General features: G+C 39.8%; 1 protein-coding gene across 8 annotated transcripts in view; it reads left to right on the top strand.

The window, feature by feature from the left end:
* The window catches only part of NEDD4L (NEDD4 like E3 ubiquitin protein ligase), a 347,734-nt gene that overhangs the window by 296,300 nt on the left and 26,111 nt on the right, over window positions 1–25,323 (top strand). For 4 of the 8 annotated variants that reach the window (XM_090037858.1, XM_090037861.1, XM_090037854.1 and 1 more), the window contains 9 exons: window positions 2,343–2,420; window positions 4,597–4,651; window positions 4,741–4,797; window positions 8,444–8,502; window positions 13,958–14,023; window positions 15,435–15,664; window positions 19,877–19,998; window positions 22,203–22,273; window positions 24,421–24,516. In XM_090037858.1, the coding sequence (XP_089893984.1) occupies window positions 2,343–2,420; window positions 4,597–4,651; window positions 4,741–4,797; window positions 8,444–8,502; window positions 13,958–14,023; window positions 15,435–15,664; window positions 19,877–19,998; window positions 22,203–22,273; window positions 24,421–24,516 (834 nt within the window). The remainder of the gene's footprint in view (window positions 1–2,342; window positions 2,421–4,596; window positions 4,652–4,740; window positions 4,798–8,443; window positions 8,503–13,957; window positions 14,024–15,434; window positions 15,665–19,876; window positions 19,999–22,202; window positions 22,274–24,420; window positions 24,517–25,323) is intronic. The other 4 variants (XM_090037859.1, XM_090037860.1, XM_090037855.1 and 1 more) reach the window with 1 other exon arrangement.

The raw sequence follows: 25,323 nt of genomic DNA on the forward strand, positions 1-25,323 counted from the left end.
TTTAAAAGAAAAAAAATGGTTGGATTAGCATATGGCGTCATTGTGCCTTGCCAAAACAAGCTATTGATTTTAGTAATTTGAGCTAGTTTAGCAATTGAATATTCCAGCTTTTCTACATCATCACTGCAATATAATTGTTGCTGGTTGGATTTAATTGTAAACAGCATGCACTTGCGTTTGTTTTATGTCATGCTGATGCCAAATAATCACCACAAATATTCAGGGCCTCCAACAATGGCTGTTAGGTTTGATCTTGTAGCAGCCCAAATAACTGTGTATGTGAGTAAATCCAGGTAAATCCAAACAATTTTGTATCTGGATTTATTTCTCCTAGGATGTCTTTACATTAGTTTACCACAGTGCACCATAAACTTAATGTGTATATATTAAAAAGAATGTAAGAAGCTCATCGTTATCTGTTTCTTTCTCCATCCAAAATCATGAGAAAGAGAACACTTTCTTCTGGCTGGCTGATTTGTTTATTTAAATCTGCAAAAGCCAAAGAGAGATGCATTTTACTGTGGTCCACTGAATAGTTATTTTAAAATATGGTGGATTAAAGCTGGAGAACTCCTCCCATCTCCAACAAAGCAACAACTAAATAAACTGAGAATAGATCAAAATAGTCCTCCATCATCTGGCAATAATGTCACTCTCCCTAAAAGCTCATGTGATTTAAAAGATGAGACTTCCTGGGTATCTCTGACGGACAGTAAATTCAGGCTGCCTCAGACCACGGAGAGAGTCCGTTCTAAAGACTTGAGGCCCTGTTGCCAACCATCTTCTTTTTCTTTTAATCTGACATCCAGGAAATGTCATCCCTAGAGAAGATGCATTCTTGCATCATTACTCCTCCCTCTGCCAGTAAAAAGGTCACTGGGAAAACATAAACCTTACTGCAGCACTCAGAATATGCTGTTCTGTTACAAATATCCAAGTTTCTCTTGTATATCGTTCTGAAAAAAGAAAAAAAGACCTTAACATGGCCAAACTGCTTTTTCAGTTCTTCCTGGGCTTAAACAGCTAAATTGTGCAGTGACAGCTGTTGGTTACAAGTCTTCTATTGGTAGCAAATACAACAGGTTCTCATGCTTTCATAGTAAGGAAATTGTCAAATTGGTGGTGTATATCTGAAACCAAGACCTTTAAGCTGGTTTCACCAATAAGGTGCAAACAGGGGAGTTAAGGTTTTATTTTATCTGGCAAAAGAAGCCCTTTAAGGAGAGTCTTCTTGCTCTTCCCTGATTTTAAAATAATAGAAAATAGCTATGGAATAACGCAACTGTAACAAACTACTCTGATGAAGTGATATTGAAACCAAAATATTGAAACTCTCAATCCCCACCTCTGATTATAACTTGCAAATACGTAGCAGTTTGCAAATAATATGGCACAATCTAGTCCATAATGTCCTCTCCTCCCAAAAGATGCTCGTGTATCATGCTGAATTTAGTTAGCCAAGCCACAGTGTTTTGAAAGAGGAATGTACTTGATCTTAATTAGCTTTGTGATCAATAATTGTTAGAAACCTAAGTCTAATTGGGTGCATCCTCATATGGAGCCTGACTTGTTTTCAGAAGTAAATTCTTCAGGGTAAAACTCCTACCCAGATGATTTTCGCCAGCGGGGAATTGATTGATCACTATGCATAACAGTAAGGGAAAAGAAGGATGTTATCAAACTACATAGCAGTGTGCCAAAAAATTAGGAATGAACAATGACAAATGGACAGAAGGAATAAAACCCCAAACATATTGTGAATTGTTATTCAACAAGATGTTTGGTTTATTGTGTTTGATTTTCATAGCTACTTGCAAGCTTGCACTTTGGCAATATTTGTAAAGCAGCTTGTTGTGCCATAAATGTCTTACTGATTTGAATATTGATTAAGAAAAGGGGACAGCATCCATATTTGATACTGTTATACAATGTATGTGACTTAATGCAACCAGATAAGAGCATCTTTAGTAACATAAGGTGTTCACGTGGGTTTGAAAGCCTTACAAAATTATATTCTAATATGAACAGAACACACATTTGCCCTTTTGGAGAGTGCAAATCTTAGACCAGATTCTACTATTGTGAAACCAGTCTGTGTGCCTAACTGCTGTTCTGTTATGGGTATAGACCAGTTTCTAATCATTTATATTGGTAAAAGTGTAAAATTTGTACCTGGCCTTAATGAATGATTTCCAATCTTATCTTCCAAACTTATCATTATTTTGCTTCATGAAAACTATTTTAATATCTATTATTTTAAAATCATGAAAATTAAAACTAAGCACTAAACTGAGCATCTTTGTTATGAGTTAAGGGTTTATCATGTCATGTTTATCTTACAGGAAGATCCACGACTGAAATTTCCAGTACATTTGAGATCAAAAGCTTCTTTGAACCCTAATGATTTGGGCCCCCTTCCTGTAAGTGTCAAGTATACATGTCTCGCAATACGCGCTCAGACCTCTTGAGACTGGATGTGTCGGTTTCCCAACTGAGTATGAATCTATGCTTTGCCATCTTGGACAAGTCATGTGTGTGTATGATACTCAAAAGAGCTTCTTCACAAGTTGACTAGTGTAATAGGAATATGCTTCCTGGAACCTTCTTATCATGTTTCTGAAGTAGCTGATCATTTGTTAGCTTTGCTTCAGCATATACCTCTTTAGCTAAAGTTCAAGCACTGCAGAAGCTTTAACTGTGTCCTTACTATTGGCTTCATGACTTTGGATGATTACATGTTGCTATGAAAACAAAACCATTATATAAGCTTGAATCACTGGAGTGAAAGGGAAGGCCTGTGTAATCCAGGAACAATTGCTGAAGTAACAATGTCTTTGCCTCTGTCATTTTCATGGCATTCAAAAAATCAAGCTTACTTCTCCCCTTTCCTCCCCCCCCCCCAATCTCTTGTAGCATAAGACAGGGGTGTACCATATAGGTTTAATTTAGATTTTAAATGATAGTTTTGCATTCTGCATAAAACTTTACCGCTTTAACCCTGAGAGATATATTTGCATTATTTTTTAATTCAAATGTACTGTTGATTTACATCATAGTCAGAATACATTACATAGCCTTTCTGAGTTCATAAAAGGCTTTATTCTTAAAGACGAAAGCTGATAGTGGGAAAATTTGATTTTCTTCACTGCTTTTGACTATTGATGCCTGATAACAATAACACTCATTAGCTGTGTCATTAGAGAATCTTGTAACTATTTTCTGCTGCTGGTAACAAGCTCAGGTGAAATGGCACTAACAGTGGACACCTAAGTACAGAAAGGCTATAGGTTGCCTCCAGCACAATCAACATCCAAGCTACTGGGAGGAAGTTTAACTACCCCTGGTTATGTTAGGCAGAAGACAGGAGAGGATGGCACCTGAGAGACTAACTGGTATTGGTGATAACCTACTTCTAAAGATGCTGTTGCCTACGAAAGCTTTATGTCTCATTGAACCGGTCAGGTGCCACCCTGCCTTGCCTTTTACTTCCCTGACTTCAGACCAGCGTGGTTACCTGTCTCTGTTTAGATGAAGGAAAAAAAGATGTTTTGTTTTAATTAAGTTAGATAACTTGTTAGGCACCATAACTTTTGTGTCTCTTATTCCTAATATAGGCCTGATTTGAGATCTTTGTAATTATGCGCTAACAGGTTACAACACAATGTTAGAGCAGTTAAAAATAGCAATAAGGGGGGTGTTTTACAGTAGTATATTTCAGATAAAGTGGACATACAGTGATGTCCAGGGAGGGATGCTTTCATTACAGTTACTCTGATTTAATTGATAGTTTGATTTCAAACTGTTTTAAAATCCTTAAACCAGTGCAAACCTGTCTTATATCACTGAGTGTATTTAAATAATCGACATGTTTTAAACAGAGGTGAAATCAGCCATTTTAAAACTGCAGCAAGAGTATTTGTACAGACTTTTGCACATATTTTACTAAACTTGTTTAAAACAGATTGAAATTAAAATAGATTAACTTCTGTGTTGTCAATGAGGCTGAACCTGATGTAGTTGTATATTCTGCAGTCAGTGACAGAATTGAATAGTGTTCAGGGTACTAAGAAGTCTTTTGTCTTCTATCCTTCTTTACCATCTCATGTAATCATTTTAAAGGTGGGAGGTTAAGAAGTAAATATTACTGCACTGAATCTGACAAATTGTACCTCCTGCTTCAGGATCTTGTGTCTGATGATGACCAGCATCAGAGGAAAATGTAAAAACTAGAAAACCCCTATGATATACAGATTTGAGATGATAAACTCTTTATGAAATTCTCCTCCAAACCCAATAAATTTAGTGTTTGGTGTAAGCTTTGAAGCAGGTTTCATATCCTTTCCAAAAATTCTGTTAACATTTGCTGTCATAACTTGGGATGTGCTTGTTGTCCAAATGAACATGCAGTCCACCTTGGAAATTTGGTTCCTTGATTGTTCTGCAAAATGAACCCAAATAAATATCATAAGTAGATATAGGCAAATGTGCCTGACTCATAGTAATGCAATAGTTTACTTGCTACAGTAATATTGCTTTAGTTCACATTTTCTCTCTCTCTCTCTCTCTCTTTTTTTTTTTCTCTCTCTCTAATTCCAGCCTGGTTGGGAGGAAAGAATACATTTGGATGGAAGAACATTTTATATAGACCATAGTAAGTAAGCACCCAGGTACTACAACAAGCAGACAAAGGGAGGTAATAAATATTGAAGTGAAAGCTTTATAATTTTACTCTTCATTTAGGACGCCAGGTGTTGATATGTGGAGACATTGATACCAGAGACTTAGTGCCCTCATATGGTACTGTATATTCACCAAAAGCTTGCTTTTAATCGGCTCATCAAGCTTTGTCCCTCTCTGATCTTGTGAAGCATTAACATTTTTTATTTGTGATATTTCTTTGTTTTTGTTGATATTTTGGATTCGTTGTTGTTGTCGTCGTTGATGATCCCATGGCTTTATTTGCACTTTATTAAATAAATTAAAATACACACTAGGAATAGAAAATAAGATGAGAAAAAAGAGGATATAACCACAAGTCCAAATATAGGCAGTGGAAGAAATGACACCAAGAACTCTTGCCTCCCACTTCCTTAAAAAGGTCTTGTGGAAATGCCAATTCTGACCTTATTTTCTATTTGTAGCATGTTATATTGCACCCAATCCATTAATATCTAGCCAGTTCTTGTACTGAAGTTCCAATGTAAATGATGTTTCATTGTAGATTTGTCTTATTACAGCATCTCCAAACAAACGTGATTTTTTTTTCTGTTGGTTTTTCTTTTAAAATATAGTTGTAGTCTAACAGAAGTCTTTTTAACCTTTAGCTTGGTATTTTTTCTGAGGTTTATATTATTAATGACATAATCTTTACAAAATATAGAGGTCTTGAAACAAAATGAGAGTGGAGAGAGAAGCCACACAAGACCTGCAAAATTAAAATCTTAAACCATTATATCTACTTGACAGGATTATGATTTCCAGTTTCTCTCAGTAGTATTAACTGCTACACTTATCCATAGTTGCATATTACCTTGGTTTAAAAATACTGCCTGTAAAGTAGGTTATGAATTTTGAAACTGCATGAATAGTTTTTCAATAAGGAATGGAAATAATGCATTCTTTGCAGAGAAACTAGCTTAATCTGTTTCATAAATTGCTATGAATTATTATTAGTCTTTATTTCTTTAGTAATTAACTTAATTAACCAACAAGTCCCTACAAACATTGGCAATTTTACCTGTACTCCTTTTAGGAGTCAAAGAAGGGAACAGCTTGATGTGAAACACCTTTACACTTGCTGTCACTACTTGCCTTTTGAGAGTTAAAATCATTAGGTCCCTTAGTTGTTTCAGCATGTGTTTTAGTTTTGAAATGCAAAGGAAATTTTAAACTTACATACAAGTCAAAATTCCCCAGTGAATTTGTAACAGCTGTCAAACATCTTACATTTTATTTGACGTTTCTTCTCTAATTCCCTCTTCCTGAGATGCATTGTTTTAGTTTTGTGGATGTCAAACTTTGCAAGAAGCATGTTTGATAGTGATATCTGTTTCTAGTAAATAGCATTGTTCTCAAATTACACCTTTTGTAACCAGTAGACCAGCATCAAAGGTGAAACTAATGGTATCACAGTGGACTTGTTCCAGTTTCATTGTGATAACATTGTGTTTAGGATTAAACAAATACATGATAGTACAGAATGTTCAGTGACTTGCCTTCCACAATGCAAATATTAGTGTCTGTCTTCACAGTATTAGTAAGGAAACACAATGACATTCATGCCATATAAGAGTGAAGTAAGGCAGGGATATGGTAATATTAGCCTCCCTTTTAACCTATTGCAAATTGTTTAAGTCACAAGTAAGTCAAAGAAACCTAGACATGAAGCTAATCATAGTCATAATCAGGTACTCTTTCCAGAATATGTTGATCCAGGAACGTATTAACAGTGCACTAATCTGGTCATCCTATCTTTGCCTCCTAAAATGGGCAGTTTTTAAAGCATTGCATTTTCTAAAGCATTTCCATATAAACGATTATGGTAATATATATCATTGGAACATCAGCAACATGAAAACTAGTAATGTGTGTAAGAAAACCAAGGCAGACAAGGTTCTTTGGGTAAATCCGATATCTTATATTTGACCAACTCAAATAGTTAGACAAATTCTGATTCATGCCCTTGGTTAGCAGGCTCAGAAGGGAGGTTAAAGTGTGAAAAGAGCATTCCAAAACGGATTGAAGCCGGATAGGTGGGGCAAAGTGAGGAGGCTTGCACTGCTACTGCCCCTCTTCTCTGGAGATTATTCAATCCTCAGAGCTGTAATTGTAAGTCCCATAAGCACCAATATACTTCATGTATATAAGGAGCAACCCAAAACCAGTGACATAATTTTGAATGATTAACATATGGGTGCATCTCCACATTCATTAATGTCCTTTTTCTAATTTGCATTAAATTTAATACCTCTTTTGTGAGGTACTAGAAAAAGATGTGTTAGACTATTTTAATGCACATTAGTGAAAGCACATGGGTTTTTTTTGTGGTGCACTAATACGCTTTAAAATAGGCTAATGCACTTTAAAGCTCATGTGTTCACATGCCCAAAAGAAGACTGCAGGAAGTTTGTATCTTTCTTACTCCTCAAATTTTCTTCAGTTACTTATTTTTTTTAATATCAGTTCTTGGCAAACCAATTTATTTGGGGTCATTTTACAATTAAATCCACATGTTAAAAACAGAAATGTCTGTTTCAGCTGTAGAGGAACAGCAAATTCTCTTATTTCAACATAAAATGTTAACCTACAATAATCTTATGGAAAACTTGGCAAATATGTTTATTACCAAGCTAGCAATTTATTGACTTCACTAACCCCCCCCCCCCCAATAATCTCCAAAACCTTGACCACTATTTTACCATGCAAATATGTGCATAGCCACACTTATAATACTACAGCGGGTATTATTGCCCTTTCAATGAAGTAAATGGCTAACTAAGGCTTTACCATGAAAAATACCACCTATTTGGTTTTTGGAGCATTATCTTACTGTTGTGATACCATCTTCCTGTTGTGTTTCTATTATGTTTAGAATTTTATCAGGATATGCTGTCTGGAGTTGGGGGGGGGGAAGTATCAGTGTAAGACTGTGTATAACCACTGCCCTACCAGTGTTCTGAAAAACATGCAAATAAAAACGTCATTGAGCTACCATTGTATCATTTGCAAGAATCTCTTTGGTCAAAACAAAGTGTGCCTCTTGTTGCCTGTATGGAAAGGCAAAAATGTACATAGATTTGTTAGTAAAGTTGGGGATTAGGATCTCTTTGTCCAGTGGAGCCTACTTATATCCCAATTGTAATTCGGGCCCTAATTTAAATATTTGTATTCTTTAAAAAAATTACAATAACTAGAATTCCATCACTGGATGGCTTAAAGTCCACGTGATGGTCAGGATTTTTTTCATTTTGATTGGAAATGATTTAAAGTTGTACAAGGGCAGAAGGAAGTTTGAAATTGCAAAACTGAGGTATTTTTAAAAATTGCTTTTGTTTTGGTTTTTTTGTTTGTTTTTTGTTCTTTTAACCTTTAGGCCTGAAATTTTTGTATGCTTCATCAAAGGTGAATGCATATCAGGCTCAAGTTAAAAATCCCTGAAGAAAAAGCATTTACCAATTAAATATTGACACTGTGGGCGTGTGAATATAGCAGTGTGAATATACTGGATTATACCGTAGTTTTGCATTTTTGAGTGAGCATTTCCAACTAAACAGTGTGATGGGTTGATAATGGATGAGGGGTGTATGCCATCTTTCCTAACCCTGAAATACTAAGCTGTGGGCATTGTAGGAAGGTGAGGGGCAGATGTAATTCTGTTAAAAAAAAAAATTATTTCAGAGTGATAGAAGAGAATTAATGGTACAGTATCCTCTTTTATTTCCAGATAATAAAATTACCCAGTGGGAAGATCCCAGATTGCAGAATCCAGCTATTACTGGTCCAGTAAGTACTGTGTGCACTTTACATTTTCAGTGATGCTTATTGCTGTGTCTCAAAAGTCCACTTTATGCTAGGCAGGAGGGGTGACTAGGTACCTCTTTGCAGCAGCTTCTCTGAGCTCATCTCGTCCTTCTCTTGCATAGATAAGAGTAATGTGGGGACTGTTTTAAAGTACCATAATGATCTAAGCTGCAGCATGGCGTTTGGGAGGGGCGGTGTTGGAACACACCTCCCCACCTCCTTCCCATCCACTATTCCAGGGGAGGTATTGAGGCAAATTCTTTGTTATCTCAGACCTTCCCTATCTCCCCTGGAGTCTTTGCAGCATTTTAATTTTTTTATCTCTTAGCATAAATGATATCATCATTCTTTTTAGTTCCCAATAAAATACTTGGTGAGTAAGTCTTCCCATAAATCCCTACATTCCCCAAAATCTTGGCTTTGCTTTCTCTTAGAAATGTAATCTGAGAGCATTATATCCTCTTATGAAAATTCTTCCTATTCAGAAACTGTTCAGCTAATAGATGGATGGTTACAGGTATGACATCCTTGGAATTTCTTTATTTGTTGTTACTTTCATTCTTCTAGAGCAGCACAAAGAAATCATCTCCATCAAGATGTAGTTATTCTCTATGTGACATTTAGGCTAGGTCAAGACATTATGTACAAGCCTGTATAAGCAACCAGAAACCAGTCTAAACCTGTCGCAGAACAGAAGTTCACTGTACATATGCCAGTTTAAAAAAGGCAGATCCCAGTCTCAGATAGACCTGGAAGGATGTAATATCAGATTAAATTGGTTTAGGTCAGAACAGTCTATCAAACTTCTCTAAGACATCCCCTCCTGACTCAAACTAGGTTGCAGTCCCCCGGCATCCCAGGCTGCTTTGCAAGGTCCCTGCTAACCCCCACTAATAGGGTGGGCAGGCTAGCCTTGGCCTGCACTTATCTACTCCAGCCGTGCCTCCTGCCTGCGTCTGGCAGCTGGGCGGTTAAGGGGGCCCAGGGGGAGAGCAGAGGCCCCCCTCCTGTGCCTCCCAGCCAGCACAACTTCTTTCCCCAGCCCCACTCACTGCTAGCTAGCTGTCTGCAGCAGGGAGGGAAGCAGGGGCTCCCACCATGTGGCCTTCTGGCTGGGTCTGGGGGAGCCAGGTCCATGTGGCAGGGGCCTCCACTTTCCCACCCCACCTCCCTCAGCACTGACAGCTAGCAGGGATTGGAGCTAGGGAGAAGAGCCATGCTGCCAGGCAGCAGAGGAGGGGGCAAGCCCCTGTTGCACAGCCCCCCAATCTGTGCTGGCTCGGGGATGGGGATGGAACAGGGGCGGAGGTCTCTATTTTCCCCCATTCCCCTGCTTGGTCAGGGGTCGGGGTGGGGAGGGAAACCACGCTGGGCCAGGCAGCAGGAGAGAAGGAAAGCCCTTACCACGTGCTGCCCCCACCCCAGCTGTGCTGGCTGGTGTGGGGGGCAGGGCGGGGTGGGATCCTCCGCTTGCCCATTGCTGACAGCTGATGCGGGGTGGAGCTGAGGAGAGAAGCCATGCTGGTCAGGCAGTGGGGGAGAAGTGAAGCTCCTGGCATGCACCACCCTCCCCCGAGTGTTCTGGCTGGGTCTGCATGGTGGAGGCCTCTGTTTCCTCCCCCTACCCCTGCTGCCACTGGCAGTCGACTACTAGCAGGGGGTTGCGGCTGAGGAGAGATTCTGTGCTGGCTGCCCCCCTCCTGCAGCTGACAGCAGTGGCTTGGAGGTGTCCCCAACAGGCAGTCGGGGGTGGCCAGGCATTCAGCTGCATTTGGCTCTGACAAACTGGGAGGCATACGGGAGTGACCCCAGTCTGCTGGCCCAGGCCACCGCAGGCATCTTCATGCCCTCCCCCAATCCCAGAGGGTGAACATCTGTTCTGTTCACTGCTGATCCAGTCTATGCAGCTTGGAGAAACACACGAAGGTTTGATCGATTCCACTTCAGCCTTTTGAATGTCTGTACCTAGCCTTAGCATTAAGGTGGTCCGTCAGATGAGAATACCCTCTTCCAAAGCAGAATTTCACTGTTGAAACGATCTGTTGTAGCAATGAGACAGAAGCTATACAGCCAATTTAATGTTGCATAGTTACTTTGCTGTCAGCATCAAGAAAAAGGCATTGAAATATAAATAAAGACATTTATTTATCAGCAGTAACTCGCTCTGAAATCCTTTTCCGGACTCCCTGCCTCTATCCTCTCCCATCTTTCAAATATTAAAATGCAGTCTGTGTCTGCCTATCTCTCTGTGTGCACGTGTGTGTGTATGCATGTCTCTCCCCTTCTCTCACTCTCCTCAGTTTATACCCTAGTAAGCAAACCTGCATCTCTGCCCTCAGAGCTTATTCATTTGCTTCCTATTTTTTACTCCATTCAATTTAAATTACATATACTCATTTTCATGGTACAGTGTAGAACTACCTAATTATTTAGGGTGAGGCAGTCTGTTGAAAAGGCAAGTTAAAAGCACCACAGTATACCATAGCTCATACTGAAAACTCCAGTTTTATTAATGCGCTAGAAAAATTCTGATTGATGTGAAAAGATCCCTAATACACCAGTACTCATCTTATTCAAACCCAAATGGTATGGCCACTCACTTTCATTTGAAGCATTCTATTCTATGAACTTTTAAAGGAAATCTGAGAAAAGGGTGACTCTTTTCAAACGTTCATGTGAGCAAAATAATCCTGCCATCCACGTCTGCTCTGAATTCTCAGAATTTGGGCCCCAGGGATGTGGATTTATGTGGAAATCTCCCATTGTGATGAGTCTGGAAATCTGAGTAGAAAAAAAATCTTCAGTTCCCTAAGGTGGTCATTTCTGACAGAAAATGTCATGGGCTGACAAATCACAGTATCCATTTACAGGCTTTATAGCTAACAAAAAAACCTGTGTCTTGTTATGGAAGAGGAGTGGTAGAATGGTGTAGGATGTTGGGGTTAGACATCATGATCAGGAGGGTTGGGCTTGTTAGGTTCAAGAAGGATCATTTCAGATAAATTATTTTCAGAACAATGTTCAGCTTTAGGAAAACGAATAAATAGTTTTATTCTCCTCAAATATTTTCAAAACATTTAATAAGCTAACTTATTTTCAGCCCTTCCCTTTTCACTACCTTATAGATCATCAGGATTCCACCTCTTAAGATCTTTCAAGAGGAAGGCTGAAGAAATGTGATTGGAATAGCAATGGCCCTTGGGTCATGATTTAGAGTTGACGATACCTTTAAGCCAGTGAGGTTCCATTGTAATTTTATTAAATTAATATGGTCAATAACAAGTGATTTTAGTGAAATTGAGTTTAATTTAATTTTTTGTCCATTCCCACCCTCAACCTATATCCAGACAGTGATAAACGCACTAACAAGTGTTGACCTGAACCAGACTTCAGAAGTTTGCAGTGTAGCCTTCAAAGAATGCACGTCACTGTGGAATGTAATGATTTTTCTGCCCCATGAAGGCATACTTCAAATGGTTATAGCTGTACCATGTTTATGTCTTAACTATTTTGACTGGTGTTCTCTTTGGCCTGAAGGACTAGCAGGGCAAAGACAAGCTAATGATATGATAGAAAATCCTGTGTTTTCTTTTCCTATTATGAAATCCTAAAGCTAACCTTCTCTCCTTAAATGCCTAAGTAAATTACCTTAACATATAGGTCTTGGGGAGAATGGGTAGATATTGAAACTTGTCTGCACAGAAATGTGACTACCATGACTACAACCTATTCAATTTTTTTAATTCAAAGCTTTTTTTTCTTCAAGGCTTCTGTGTTTGAAGACTGTGTAGTTGCAAATCGTAAGGATGGTGAATTAGATCTTTTAGCCTTACCATTATGGCTAAGACAATTACATGTCTTCGGGTCTCATGTCATTAGCTGAAAAGTCTATGTATAGAAAAATTCCTCTGACTTTTGCATTCAATTCAGCCTGTACCCTTTTTTCATCATGAATTGCATATTAAAAAAATCCTAGAATCTCAAAGGGGAGGCCTTTTGACCATTATAAGTTGAGCTAAACAAATTATGACAAGAGATCTTTTGCCACTTCCTGTGGGAGAGGGCAATATATGTCAGATTCCAAATTCGCACTCTGCCCTACCAAAATTTTTCCCCTATTTTAGTTTTTACACTTTTATCCTTTTCTATTCAGCTTTAAGCTGTCACCAAGTAAATATGTTCTGCTTCAAAGGTGTCTGCACCATAATGGTGCAAAAGAGCTAGTATTTTGCAGTACCATTTGCTTACCCCAGAAGGATGAATGGAATAAATTATTTTGCAAAATGTTTGAGATTCTTGGCATGAAGGCATTTGTTTAAATAATGTTGTAAATAGTTTTATTGGCGCTCATATCATCTAGGAATTAGATACTGAACAGCACCATGTAAATGTGGTTGTGCTTCCTGTACTTAGGATAGCACATTCTGAATGTGTGAACTTGTAAATCTCTTGCGAGGCATTGCATTCAGCCATGTAAACATACCCAGAGATCACTCGCCACAAATATCACAATTTCACAGAGCCCCAGGTTGCGTTCTCACTTTCATTTGAAAGACATCATCTGCAAAATGAGGATAAAACTTTGGTTTTCTAATGATTTTTTCTACCTGATCCAAAAGGCAGTGGAGCATATAGAAAAAAGGGTGATGTGTAGGGGGTACACATGGGTGTACATGCACTCCCTGAGTGTGGTGGTGCATCCCCTACAGAAAAGTGCTGCCAACACTGCCGGTGGTACCTGTAGGCAGTCGCCACTTGCCACCCCACCGCCAACACTGCCAGTGATATTTGTGGCTGGTCACTGACCCCTGGTCGGCACTCAGCACCCCCTCTCCCCCCTCTGGCAGCGCCAGAGGCATCTGCAGAACCTCCCAGCTCACGCCACAGTGCTGCCATGCCCCCCCCAGTCACCGGGGTCATGTATCATTCATGTATAGAAGGACTCTGTGGACTTCGTATCATGCCCTTCTATTGTGAGCACTTCAGTAATGGGTTGTGCCTTACTGCTCGTACGACTCCTAGGACAATGTTGCCAGACGATTGTTCAGGCACCTGTTCTATGATAGCAGCTATATAAAAGAATGCCTATGGCTTCTTAAAATGGGACATTGTCTGTGTCAGTGAATCCTATTTTTGGACCGTTTTGATTATTCCCTCACACTTTTCTTTAAAACTAAGGATGGTCTTTCATTACAGTAAATCATTGAGGCAAAAAATACCTGATTCTATGAAAACCTCTGCCTTAGTTTCTCCAGTGTGAAGGAGACATTGTGTTGCATGCACTTCACATGCTTCCTGCAATAAACATGTTTGGAACAAATCATGCTGCAGAAAAAAGCATGTGTTTAAACTTGTGGGTATTGTTAAATAACGTTTGTAGAAGATGCAACGTATTAGATTGCAAGATGCATTACATTTTTAATTTTCTCTCTGCCAGGCTGTTCCCTATTCCAGAGAGTTCAAACAGAAATATGACTACTTCAGAAAGAAATTAAAGAAACCAGTGAGTAATTGTCCATTCTGTGTTTGAGATGCTTATTTTTGTGTTTGAGATGCATATTTTGTGGTAGAGGTGACAAATATAAATGACTGCCCCAAGAATGGATGATAATTGCCATGGCACTCTATTGCAATACCTTTTCCTGTTTTCTTTACTTATCCTAACAAAGTAGTTAAATAAGAACAAACAAAACAGACTGCAGTTTTCCTGTACAGATCGAGAAATATCTCTCTTTTCTTTCTTTTTTTTTTCCCCCCCTCACCCAAAACTGATACTGAGCCCTTGAGTCAGGTTTTTGTTTATACATTGCAAAGTGAAGTTATGAGGCAGCAAAGAAGCAGTAACAAATAATACTGCCTCTCGAAGTATATCATCGTAGTTGAGATGAGTTGGTTTTCCTCTTGGCGTGCTCAAATGTAAATGGACACAAGGACTTGTACTACTCCTTCAGTCTTAGCAGTTGTCTTTCCAAGGACAGTCAGAACTTGTGTTCCCGCTGATTTGCTGAGCACATGTTTAGTGAATAAAGAGGACTTCAGGAGGTCCCCTTCCAGTCTTTTGTTCCTAAGTACCATCTTTCACCAGCTCTAGAAGTCTTAATAAAATGAAAGAGACAAGAGCTCAATATTTAACTTCCTGTGGTATTGATTAGCTTGGTAATAGTCTTAGAGCTTTGACAGCCCCAAACAAACATGTCGCAGGGGGCCTATAGATATTCTTTTCCTGTACATCAGCAGCTCCTTAAATATGCATGCCTACTTGTGAGGCAGTGTTTCTTTCACTATGTTAAAATGCAGCATTTCATGGGCTCTAAATAGCATTGAGTTCTTGGATGCAATTAAAAATGTGATTGGCAGAGAGATCTGTTTCAGGAAACTGACTGTTTCTTTTGCATTCTCCTGCCAGTTGTCTGTATCCCACCTTATTTCTACTCTGTTTATTCCCTCTCCTTACATCCGCATTTTTCTTTGGTTGTTGGAATAGTGATTGGCCTTAGCTGTAATATATTGGAGCAGAGCTCCCAAACGTGAGAATCATGATAATGCAAATTTGCGCTCCCCGTGACATTGTAACAGTTTTCATTATGCAGCTGTGGTCTTCACAGTTATAATTGGCTAGGTTCTCTGAAGCTGTGTTACCTTTTATTAACCAAGATATTCTTAAAATAGGGCTCAGAAATATATTCCTCTGTGTCTTTCTTGCTTCTTTATCCTGCTTCTGATATGCAGGTATGAGGGTGTAGGTGGGCAATAACTAAAGAACAATGATGGATTCTAGGAGTGACAAAATGCCAGCATCTTGTAGAATGGGAAAGTTCTGGAAATACTTACCTTCTTTTTACTATCATTTTTATTTCCACTGCTACTTGCATAAAGACCAGATCAATGTGAATGATATTTTTCCTTTGATGTAGGCTGATATACCGAACAGATTTGAGATGAAACTCCACAGAAATAATATTTTTGAGGAGTCCTATAGAAGAATCATGTCCGTGAAGAGACCTGATGTATTAAAAGCCAGGCTCTGGATTGAATTTGAATCAGAAAAAGGACTTGATTATGGAGGTGTGGCCAGAGAATGGTTCTTTCTGTTGTCCAAGGAAATGTTTAATCCTTATTATGGTCTTTTTGAATATTCGGCAACGTAAGTGTCCTTTAATATATTTCCATTTCTAAGTGATGCAAATTAGTACCTGGGTGAAAGAAAACCTGATAAGATTATCCTTCCAGATATATTTCATGCATATTTTAACAAATGCCAATTATGAAATGTCAATATGACATTATATTTATTCCCCGTTCAGAGAACCTGATGAAATCTTCCTCTTAAACCCTTTTTAGTTAATAATATTAATCACTGCCTTAATAGGCACCTTTCTTTGTGTTTGTGGATCCAACAGAAGTGTAAGGGAAGGTACTTTATGCAGGACACTCCTAGTCCAGTACATAAGTGTTGTTTGTTTAAAGCTCTCACGTTTCAGGGTTGTAATTTAGTTCTCATGAGCTAACTCCTCACTTACCCTTAGGCCAGTCTACACTGCACTGACAATGTAAAGGCAACTCATAATGTGTGCAAATGTAATTCATTAGTGCTTTACCATAAAAGAGAAACTGATCCTTGTGCTCAAAATGTCTATTTTAATCCAGTTAATATAATTCCATGTTATGTTAACTGCTAATACAGTTGCTAAAGATTGATTTGTTTATCACAGGCGATATTTTTTTTTTGTGCGTGTAGGTGTTAATATCAGACTTACTTCTTTTTCCAATAAGTGTTAAGTAGGTTGTAAACTAGATGAACAACAGGCCATGTAACTAGGGAATTCCTGTTTCTCTCTCAATGTGTGTGTCTGGGAAAGGGGACATATTTGCATTATAGACCGCAAGGTTGTAAAATATATTGTATTAACTAGCTCAAAATACTTATCCCTTATTGAATTTCAGTAGAAAAATATTTGCCTTTTAAAAAGATCGTCTTCATTCATTTGGATGTATGCCACCATGATGAATAATTGTTAAATAAAATTAGTTAAATGTTAGATTCAGTCTGGTGGGAAAATCAGTCTTAAGTTGAAAGAAATCCCATTAGACTGAAAATTGTCATTAAAAATAGCAGTAGGAAATTGTTGCAGATGGCATATTTCTAACCTATGCATTAAGAAGCCTGTTTTTAGTGGTTTTTTGGTTTTTTGAAAACATTTTGGTAACAAAATTAATCTAGAATTCACATTGGAGATATATATGTATCCAGAGTATCACTTACTTATTAGTGTACTCATTCAATCATGCACTGCTGTATAGAATACATTACTGTTTTAATCTTGACAGATGTGTTCAGTCTACAGACAATAAAATAGAAAACTACCTCTGTAGTTTCAGTACCGTAGCAAGGCAACGCCAGTGGTGCATTGGCACTAGGTGCCTTTGCATGGGGTTGCCAAACCAAATGGAAGTAATGTTGTGCAGTAACATGGTGTGGGGTGCTCTGCACCTGACATGTGCTGGGCACCAAAATGCCTGGCTATAGCTATATGTCATGGTTATAAACCTCTTACTCTAGAATTACTGTGTGGTGTATAAGTGATGATAATGGCCCAGGTGTAATCCTCTTCCACCCTGTTCAAGGCCCTGAAAATCCACTGTTACTGGCATCTTAGCTTTAAAACTGTCACAAAAAAAGTAGCAAGGAAGGGGAAGATCCACCCCACCTTTTACATTAACAGTGTTTTAAGGATTCCAGGAACTTGGAGTAAGATCACACTTAAGTGACTAATAGGTAGAGTAGGCCCTAATGCACTTAGAGCTCTCTCCTTTGCATATAAAAATGTGTATTATTCAAAGGAAGATGCTGGATAACTCAGGTGAGATTAGAAAGGCACAACCCTGAGGATCTCCTTCACTTCTGTCTCCTTTTATATTTCTTCTTCTCTTGATTTGCTCCTTTGAAAGCTGTTTATCACAGCTTCTTTGTCCTCAGTGAAGGAGGGCCGTGCAAGGCTTTCTTCCCCAGAACTTGTGCTACTCCACATATCAATGAGAGGAGACCATTGTGTAAAATAGTGATGCTCTACTTTCAGACCATGAGCCAGCTTTATGTGAGGTGATATCATTAGGCCAGAGGGGTCTCCCCTTAGATCTGAAACTTCGGCAGTGGGGGAGCATTGGCAGTGTCAATTGCCTCTCCCCTGCTGCCAAGTTCCTAGACCTATGGGGAGCCCCGCAAGGCAGATGAAGTGGCTCTCCTGATGCACAGGATGGTGCCGACACATGGGGTCACTCAGCCAGATCTGTCATGCAAGGTCAGGCTGGTGTGTGGGATTGAATTAGCACACAGTCAGGTCTGGCATGTGGGGTTGGGCTGGCATGAGGTCAGACTGGTGTGCAGCTGGATCCAGCATGTGAAATTGGACCACACATGACCGAGCCAGCAAGCCAGATTGCACCAAGCCTGTGGGCAGGCTATATCCTGCACATTGGCTCCATGCCATTCATCTGGCCCATGGGGGTGGAAGTTTGAGCACTGTTGCCCTGTGGGGTCATGCCAACACTCAGGATCTCAATATCGCACTGTTAGACAGGAGGGCATGGTGTACAATTGCACATACACAGAACACAAAAATCTGTTAGGGGCGCGCGCGCACACACACACACACACACACACACACACACACACTCAAGATGCATATACCCCCACCAGGCATGCACACACACTCTACCAACTCAGGCACATACACATCCAAAATTACCAACCTAGGCACATACACACCTAGCACCAGTTCAAGCACCTACATGCTATACACACCAAAAGTTAGACAAAAATCAATTGTCATACCCGCCCACCCATTACACATACACAGATCACTAATTTGTATATCACACACACACCAAAATATATATTCACCAGCTCACACACAAACCACCCACCTACATATACACACAGGTGAGTTCCTAACTTGGACAGTACGGTATGTATGTGTATTTGGAGTATTTGGGATACCTGGGGGAAGGTTAAGGTGAAAGAAAAAGTGTAAGGAATGAAAGTTGCCAGAACCACTATTAGAACCAGTAGACTAGAGCTGGCTGAAGAACTGAGTCTTGGGGTTGCTTAAGGTTAAGTGGCCCCAGGGTTACTCAAGGTCACTGGCACAAGGGGAAAAAAGCCTGGTGGTAAGGTGGAGACAGCTGGGAAAGAGAGAAGCAGAAACCTGGGAGCTTGGGGTTGGAAATTGAGGCAGACAGCTGGGAGCTTGGGGGCAGATAAGAGGTGGCAAGGAGGAAACAGTCAGGAAACAGACAAAACCCAACTCAGAATTTCAAAATAACAGGTGAATTAAACAGACAACCACTGCACAGCCCCATGAAGTTATTGGTTCTCACACACAAAATGGCAGCAGGAAAAAGAGACTTATTGGAAGGGTTGGAGTCCAGGTAGGGAAGAGAAACAGTCCAAGTCCTTGGTTGAAGAGGGTGTGGAGGTGATAGCTACATATCCAGGCTGGAAAAGGGTCTTTGTCCAGTAGGTGTTGTCCAGAGCGGGTTGCCGGCAGGGCCTCTGGGTGGAGTGGCGTGGTGCTGGTCCAGATGCAGATGGTGTCCCAAAGAGTCAGTCTTCACTACCCCTATTTATGGGACAGACTACCTATGATCTCCTGTGGGGAGGGCATGTCCAGGCAATGCCAGTCCTGTTCCATGTGTTTTTACTGAGCATGTGCAGCCTTGGCACAATGGTGGGTTGCCTCATCTTTTGTTTCTTGAATACTGAGGGTGGTTCCAGTGGCTGTGTCCTTGGTCCAGGTATTGGTTTTGATGGTTTGGTCATTCAGAAGGAGCTATTTTTAGACCTATTGCCATTGTCTCTCAGGCACCCTCATTCATCCCCATTCATTCAAGAGCCAGATTACACAGCAGGGGTAGGTATAAGTCATAGGCTACAACACACTTGCGCAACAGGGCATGGGGACAAGATAGAGACTTGACAAACAAAATGGAAACTTGACATGACTTATACTAACTTACATATGTAGGCCTAAATCATATAGTATCAGTAAAACAGTAATATGGAACAGTACAAATCAATATAAACATAATAATTATACAATATAAAGAAGGAGAAAAAACAAAATGAATATAACTTGCTAGGAAAATAAAATGCTGAAACTTATCCTATTTACCACATCAGTAGAAACTAGTCTTATAGTTTGACTAGCTCATGTCAGCAGTGTGTAAGATATAGCTTGCAAAGAATACATAGATAAATGAAAATATTGTGGTATCTGGTTGCAAAAAAAAATGTCAAGCTGCTTACTAATCAGTTTGATGTCAACTGCATAAACCTTTTTCTTCTCCCCTAAAAAAGGGACAACTATACTCTTCAGATTAATCCGAATTCAGGCCTTTGTAATGAAGATCATCTGTCCTATTTCACGTTTATTGGCCGGGTTGCTGGGCTGGCAGTGTATCATGGGAAGTTATTAGATGGTAAGTTATTTGCAGTAAAAAAGCAATATTAAAAAATGTCATTACAGTGCTTAAACTGTCATCCTGCAGTGTCCTTTTTATGCTTTATAGCTACAAAACCTAGTCCCATATTTCTATGAAATGAAATGAATTGCTGAAATATTGTGTAGTATTTTCTTTATGTGATGTACAGTAGACAAAATCTGCCCAAAATTGCAGTCCTGCTTTAAAAGTGCTCATGTAAAAATGAAATTGCCTTGCTCAGCAGATCAGGTCCACATGTCACTTCACTAAACTGTACTCCTATCAATCCTGCAGAACTAGCACTGCTAATGGGGTGCATTCTCTTCCTTTATATGCATGCATCACTGGCACGTTTGTTTACTGTATTAAAATCAGACATGTTTTTGCACATCACGTTGGGCCCAGGAACTTGCACAGGTGTCAATGAAGGCGTAATTGAATTTTTAAAATTCTTATTCACTGGTATGCTTTGAAAAAGGACCCTAACAGACGGTCACAAAAATGACTCTTTTTTTAACCTCAGTGCATTTTTCTTGTAGTTTTTGAGACCTAGTAGCTGTGGAACCTCGTAGTGTTGGTTTTACAGAATCACTTCTCAGAGCAACTTAGCACCTTATCAGTTACATTCTATAATCTCACGTCTTTTTTATCCTGTTAGCTGTAGCTCCATTAACAGTAGCAGTAGGGCTATGCAAAGCTTTGGGTGGTTATTTGAATCGGAGGAGATTCGGCCCAATTCGATGGCCAGATCGCCAAACCCAAATCAAATTAAGGTGACCGATAAAAAGGTCCTAATCAATTTGAAGCTCTCCAAATCTTTGGAAAGGATTCAGAGGGCTTAGATTTGGACAGTCCCCACCTGCTGCAGCAGGGTGCTGGACTTGGAGCCAATAAGCAGGGGGAGGGGACTATGGGGGGGACCCCTGCCAGGCCCCATCCCCTGCCTGCTCCCCCAGCCCCTCCAACCCCCCACCCACTCCCCAAGCCCCCCAACCCATGGCTGGTTCCACCTGCCCCAGCTCCCAGTGCTTTAAAAAAAAGCTCCCACTCACCAGCTCCTGCAGCAGCCTCAGGGCTTTGGGGGGCCCATGTAGAGCTCCCCTATGCAGCATGGGGCAGTGGGGGGCAGCAGGGATTGCCCTCCGCCTGGCAGCACCTGGTGAGTCTGGGCTTTTTTTTTTCCCCCCCAAAGTGCTAGGCGCTGGGGCAGGTGGGGCAGCCATTGCTGGGCTGGGAGAGCAGGTGGGGAATGAGCCTGGGCAATTCGGAGATTCGGCAGCAGCCGAATCTTGAAATGGATTTGGGACAGTGGTTCAAATCGCTGTCCCCTGAATCGGCTGAATCCAAAGCAAATACTAGCTGTTTCGCACAGGCCTAAGTAGAAGCTGTTGCAATAGGCTGAAAAACTGGGCCTTTGGTGCTGTGCTTAGAGAAAAGTTGAGAAAAAGATGTTAACTTGAACTGTACTAAGAGAAGGAAATTTCTTTACCATTGGCAAAACCAGCAATATTACCACAGTGTGCTTAAGCCTGAAAAATCTATACCTTGACCCGGCATGCAAAAAGTGGTGGTGGATTTTGTACTCATCTCTTGTCCATGAGACTGAGTTTATCATTTTAGAAAATCATAAGGAAACATTCCTAAATGATATCCTAAAAGTACTGCAGTGCATCATACAGGAATGTTGATTTTGTGTGCAGTGAACAGTGCTAGTGCCATTTATACTCATTTTCTTTAAAACGCTCTATAGGAATGACAGTGGATAGATGGATTCTGAGTTATGGGTGCATTGAGTATGTGGAGAACTGCGAGTAGTGATCACTTGTAATGAGGACAGTAACCTTGGCACAAGATGCTTCCTAGGAATTGTAATGAGTAGCTACAGTTAATGGTCCTTTCCTAAATTTCAGGGTGTCGGTCTCTTTGCAGGTTGTTAATCCCCTAGAAATACCCTGTCTCTACTATTACTACTGGAATACACTTTACACATCAGTGATTGCTGCTTATAATGCTTTCTGTTTTACACTTACTACTCTGAGATCAATGTGGTATTTTTACTTCTATGTGTCTATCCATATTATTTCTTTTGAAGGTGTAAAAACTGCTTTGCTATAGCAATAAAAGATATTAAAAAACCGGAAACGTACAATTTAAAATTAAAGCTAGGTACTTCTACTTGCATTCTCTGATTCATTTTTTAGGCTTTTTCATCAGGCCTTTTTATAAGATGATGCTGGGGAAACCAATAACTCTGAAAGACATGGAATCAGTGGTAAGTGAACATTTAAATCTTATTAGTATTGTCAATGATGTGAAATTCTCCTCTGGGGAAATTATAAAAGCTAATACTTCCAGTAAAAATTGTGTAATGACAAACAAGCTTAGAGCTGTGAGAATTTGGGAACCATACCTGTCTCTTTTAAATCAAGTAGTCATTTATGTCTGCCACAGTACTGATTATTAGAGTAGCACACTTAAAATGGGGAGGTGGGAAATAAGTCAGTAAGGGAAAACAATATGAGATAGTGTACTACGCTTTACATTTTCTACTATGTCGCTTCTCTTCCCACTATTAGTAGAACCACTGACAAGTGGTATGTTCTACAGCTAAGCAGCTCTGATATTGGAGGGGAGGATAAGTTTTGGTTTGCTAAATTGACCTAGTCTTTCTGAAGAAAGCAGAAAAGTCAGTCTTAGTTGTGGAGGATGAAAAAGGTAGTCATCTGCTGGATAATTTTCTACTCGACAGACTCAGTGCCTGTAATATAAGTATTGTTTTTATTTATGCCTCTGATCCTTCCTTTGTGCATTTATCAGTCCCCCCAGTTCCTCACCTGCCCATGAAGTGGTGTCAGGCTCTTCAGTACTTCGCCCTTCTAAGGGAAAAGAGATTTTTTTCTCAATAGTTATAGGCTCACTGATACTGCCTGATGCTAATTTGGCTAGCATTTATTCATAGAACAGGAGTTCACATTGCAAAGTAAAGGAGCCTTTGAGATGTAATATCACTTTCCGCCCCCAGCCTAGACATAACATGTATCATGGTTGAAAAATTCTAAATATTAAATATAACTAATAACTAGTTACGTGATGTCCATGAAGTTGTGGTCTCAATTAAGGCAGCGTGCTGATATTATTCCTGTCTCCTTCTAATTTTTTGGGTTCTTTCTAATTCTCCCATCATAACCACTGTTCAGTATCTTTCCTGCATCTTACAGATCTATTCTGAGATCTATCTTGGGGTGGCGAAAAATCATCCTAACCTAGGGGCTTTCAGCCTTTTTGGATCAGTGTAGCCCTGGCGGCCAGATGTGGAGCCTGGGGGGCATGTGGCCAAACACGGAGTGGCAGCAGCCGCCGTGTGCAAGCTTCCCCCGTGTCTGGCCGGATAGGCGGTGGCAGTGTGGGGTGGTGCATTTGTCCCCACCCACTCATGCATACCCCCTAGGGCCTTCTCAAGTATCCCCGAGGGTATGTGTGCCCCTGGTTGACACCCCCTGTCCTAAGCTATTGCTCTTCCTGAAATTAGATGCAATACCAACTCTCCCGATTAGCTGTTAGCTCTGCAACAGCTCTTCTGATTTTCTTGACAGTTTGTTCAGTGGAAAAGAGCTGGACACAATTGATTTTTGATCTCAAGTGTCATTGCTATTTTTCAATCACTGGCACATTGCAATGAAAGCATTGCTTTAAAAATGTGCTTAACTGGCTTGACCTCTGCTTCTTCTACCATCATCTTTGTCACAATCACTAGGCTTTAGCTGGCTAGTTCTTGCATTAAGGACACATGCATAAATCCTATTCCGATCTTATTTTAAATGAAAACTTTGCATTTGGTCTCTTGGCTCTTGTTCTTAACTTTAAAATTTGTGGTCACATTTACAGGTGAGGTTTTCCATTTTTCCTTTTGGCTTGTTCCGCAAGGACAAATGTTATAATATGAGCCTTCCAGAAAAATACATGGGATCTTGTTGTGGTTGAACTTTTTTAAGGTTTCATCACTTTATTTATAAACAATTTAATAGAACTATCAGCTTTAATACAGTGGTGATCTTTGTTATGTATAATATGAAGCTTGGTCTAGAAGTAGGAAATACTATCAAGCTATTATACTTTTCTAATTTGAGGTATTTTTTGTGTGACTAACATAATCGTGAACAAATTAAGGCACATATATGAAAAAAACATAGTATTCCAGATTGGTATAATGTAAATTAATAATGCAAGTTGTCTGATCTCGACTATATTAAACCAAAATCCAAGGGAAGATTTTATGTATATCAGTCTGTTTTCCTTATTTCTAGAGACTTGATTTTTAGGTTTATTTTTATTTCTTGCTTGAAACTAGATTCTAATAGTCTATAAATATAATATTTTTATTCTCAAAAACTGCTTAACTAACCTATGCTGTTGCTATAGGATAGTGAATATTACAATTCCTTGAAATGGATCCTGGAAAATGACCCAACAGAGCTGGATCTCATGTTTTGTATAGATGAGGAAAACTTTGGACAGGTATGTATGGGTTATCAGAAATTATCATTAATGTGATTTCAGAATGGTGTTTTCCTCCTCCCTCCCAACCACCTCCAACCACTAATATTTTCACAATGGGTAATTTAAGTAGCATTTAAGACATGTATTAATAATGTCTATTCATATGCAGGGTTCAAATTGTAGTCTTTCTTTCTTCCTAGGCTAACTAAAATTATAGGAGAGCTAGAGAAGGCCAGTGGTGAGAGGTGCTTCTCATCCCAAAGCATCAGCCCTCCCAGCAGATTAAATTCTGATGTTGGCTGCTACTGAACAAAGTGTTGTGCAGTACTTGTCTTAGAAAAATATGGCCTCTATCTGGGACATTCAGGGTTGTAAAGAAAAGGAGAAAGTCTATGCTTTATGGTTCTGGTAGAACCATAAACATTTCTCTGTAATGTTAAGTCCAAGGTGGTTCAGGAAAGGAGAATTAAAGGGTGGAATTAAAAGTCGGACATTGTGCTTTGGTTAGCACATTCATTAGGCAGATAGCACAGAAAGAGACTTTGTATCCAATAATTCTCTTGCAAACCACAGGTGTAACACCTTGACATGCATTTAGCAGTCAGATAAGACTAAAGAGAAATAAGTAAAGTACAGCTCATCAATAGAAGTTGCTCTTCAGTTTTCTGGTGCAGCAACATATCCTTAAACCAGAGATGCTCAACCCCTGGCCTGCAGGGCAGGTCCAGTCCCTGGCACTGTGGTGCTCCCTGCAGTGGAGGAGCAGTGGCACCACTCCGCTGCTGCAAAATTTCCACACCCATGCAGAGCCCCATGGGCCAGATT

The sequence above is a fragment of the Crocodylus siamensis genome, chromosome 3 (genome assembly GCF_052110815.1).
Source record: "Crocodylus siamensis isolate JL-2025a chromosome 3, ASM5211081v1, whole genome shotgun sequence".
Lineage (NCBI taxonomy): Eukaryota > Metazoa > Chordata > Crocodylia > Crocodylidae > Crocodylus > Crocodylus siamensis.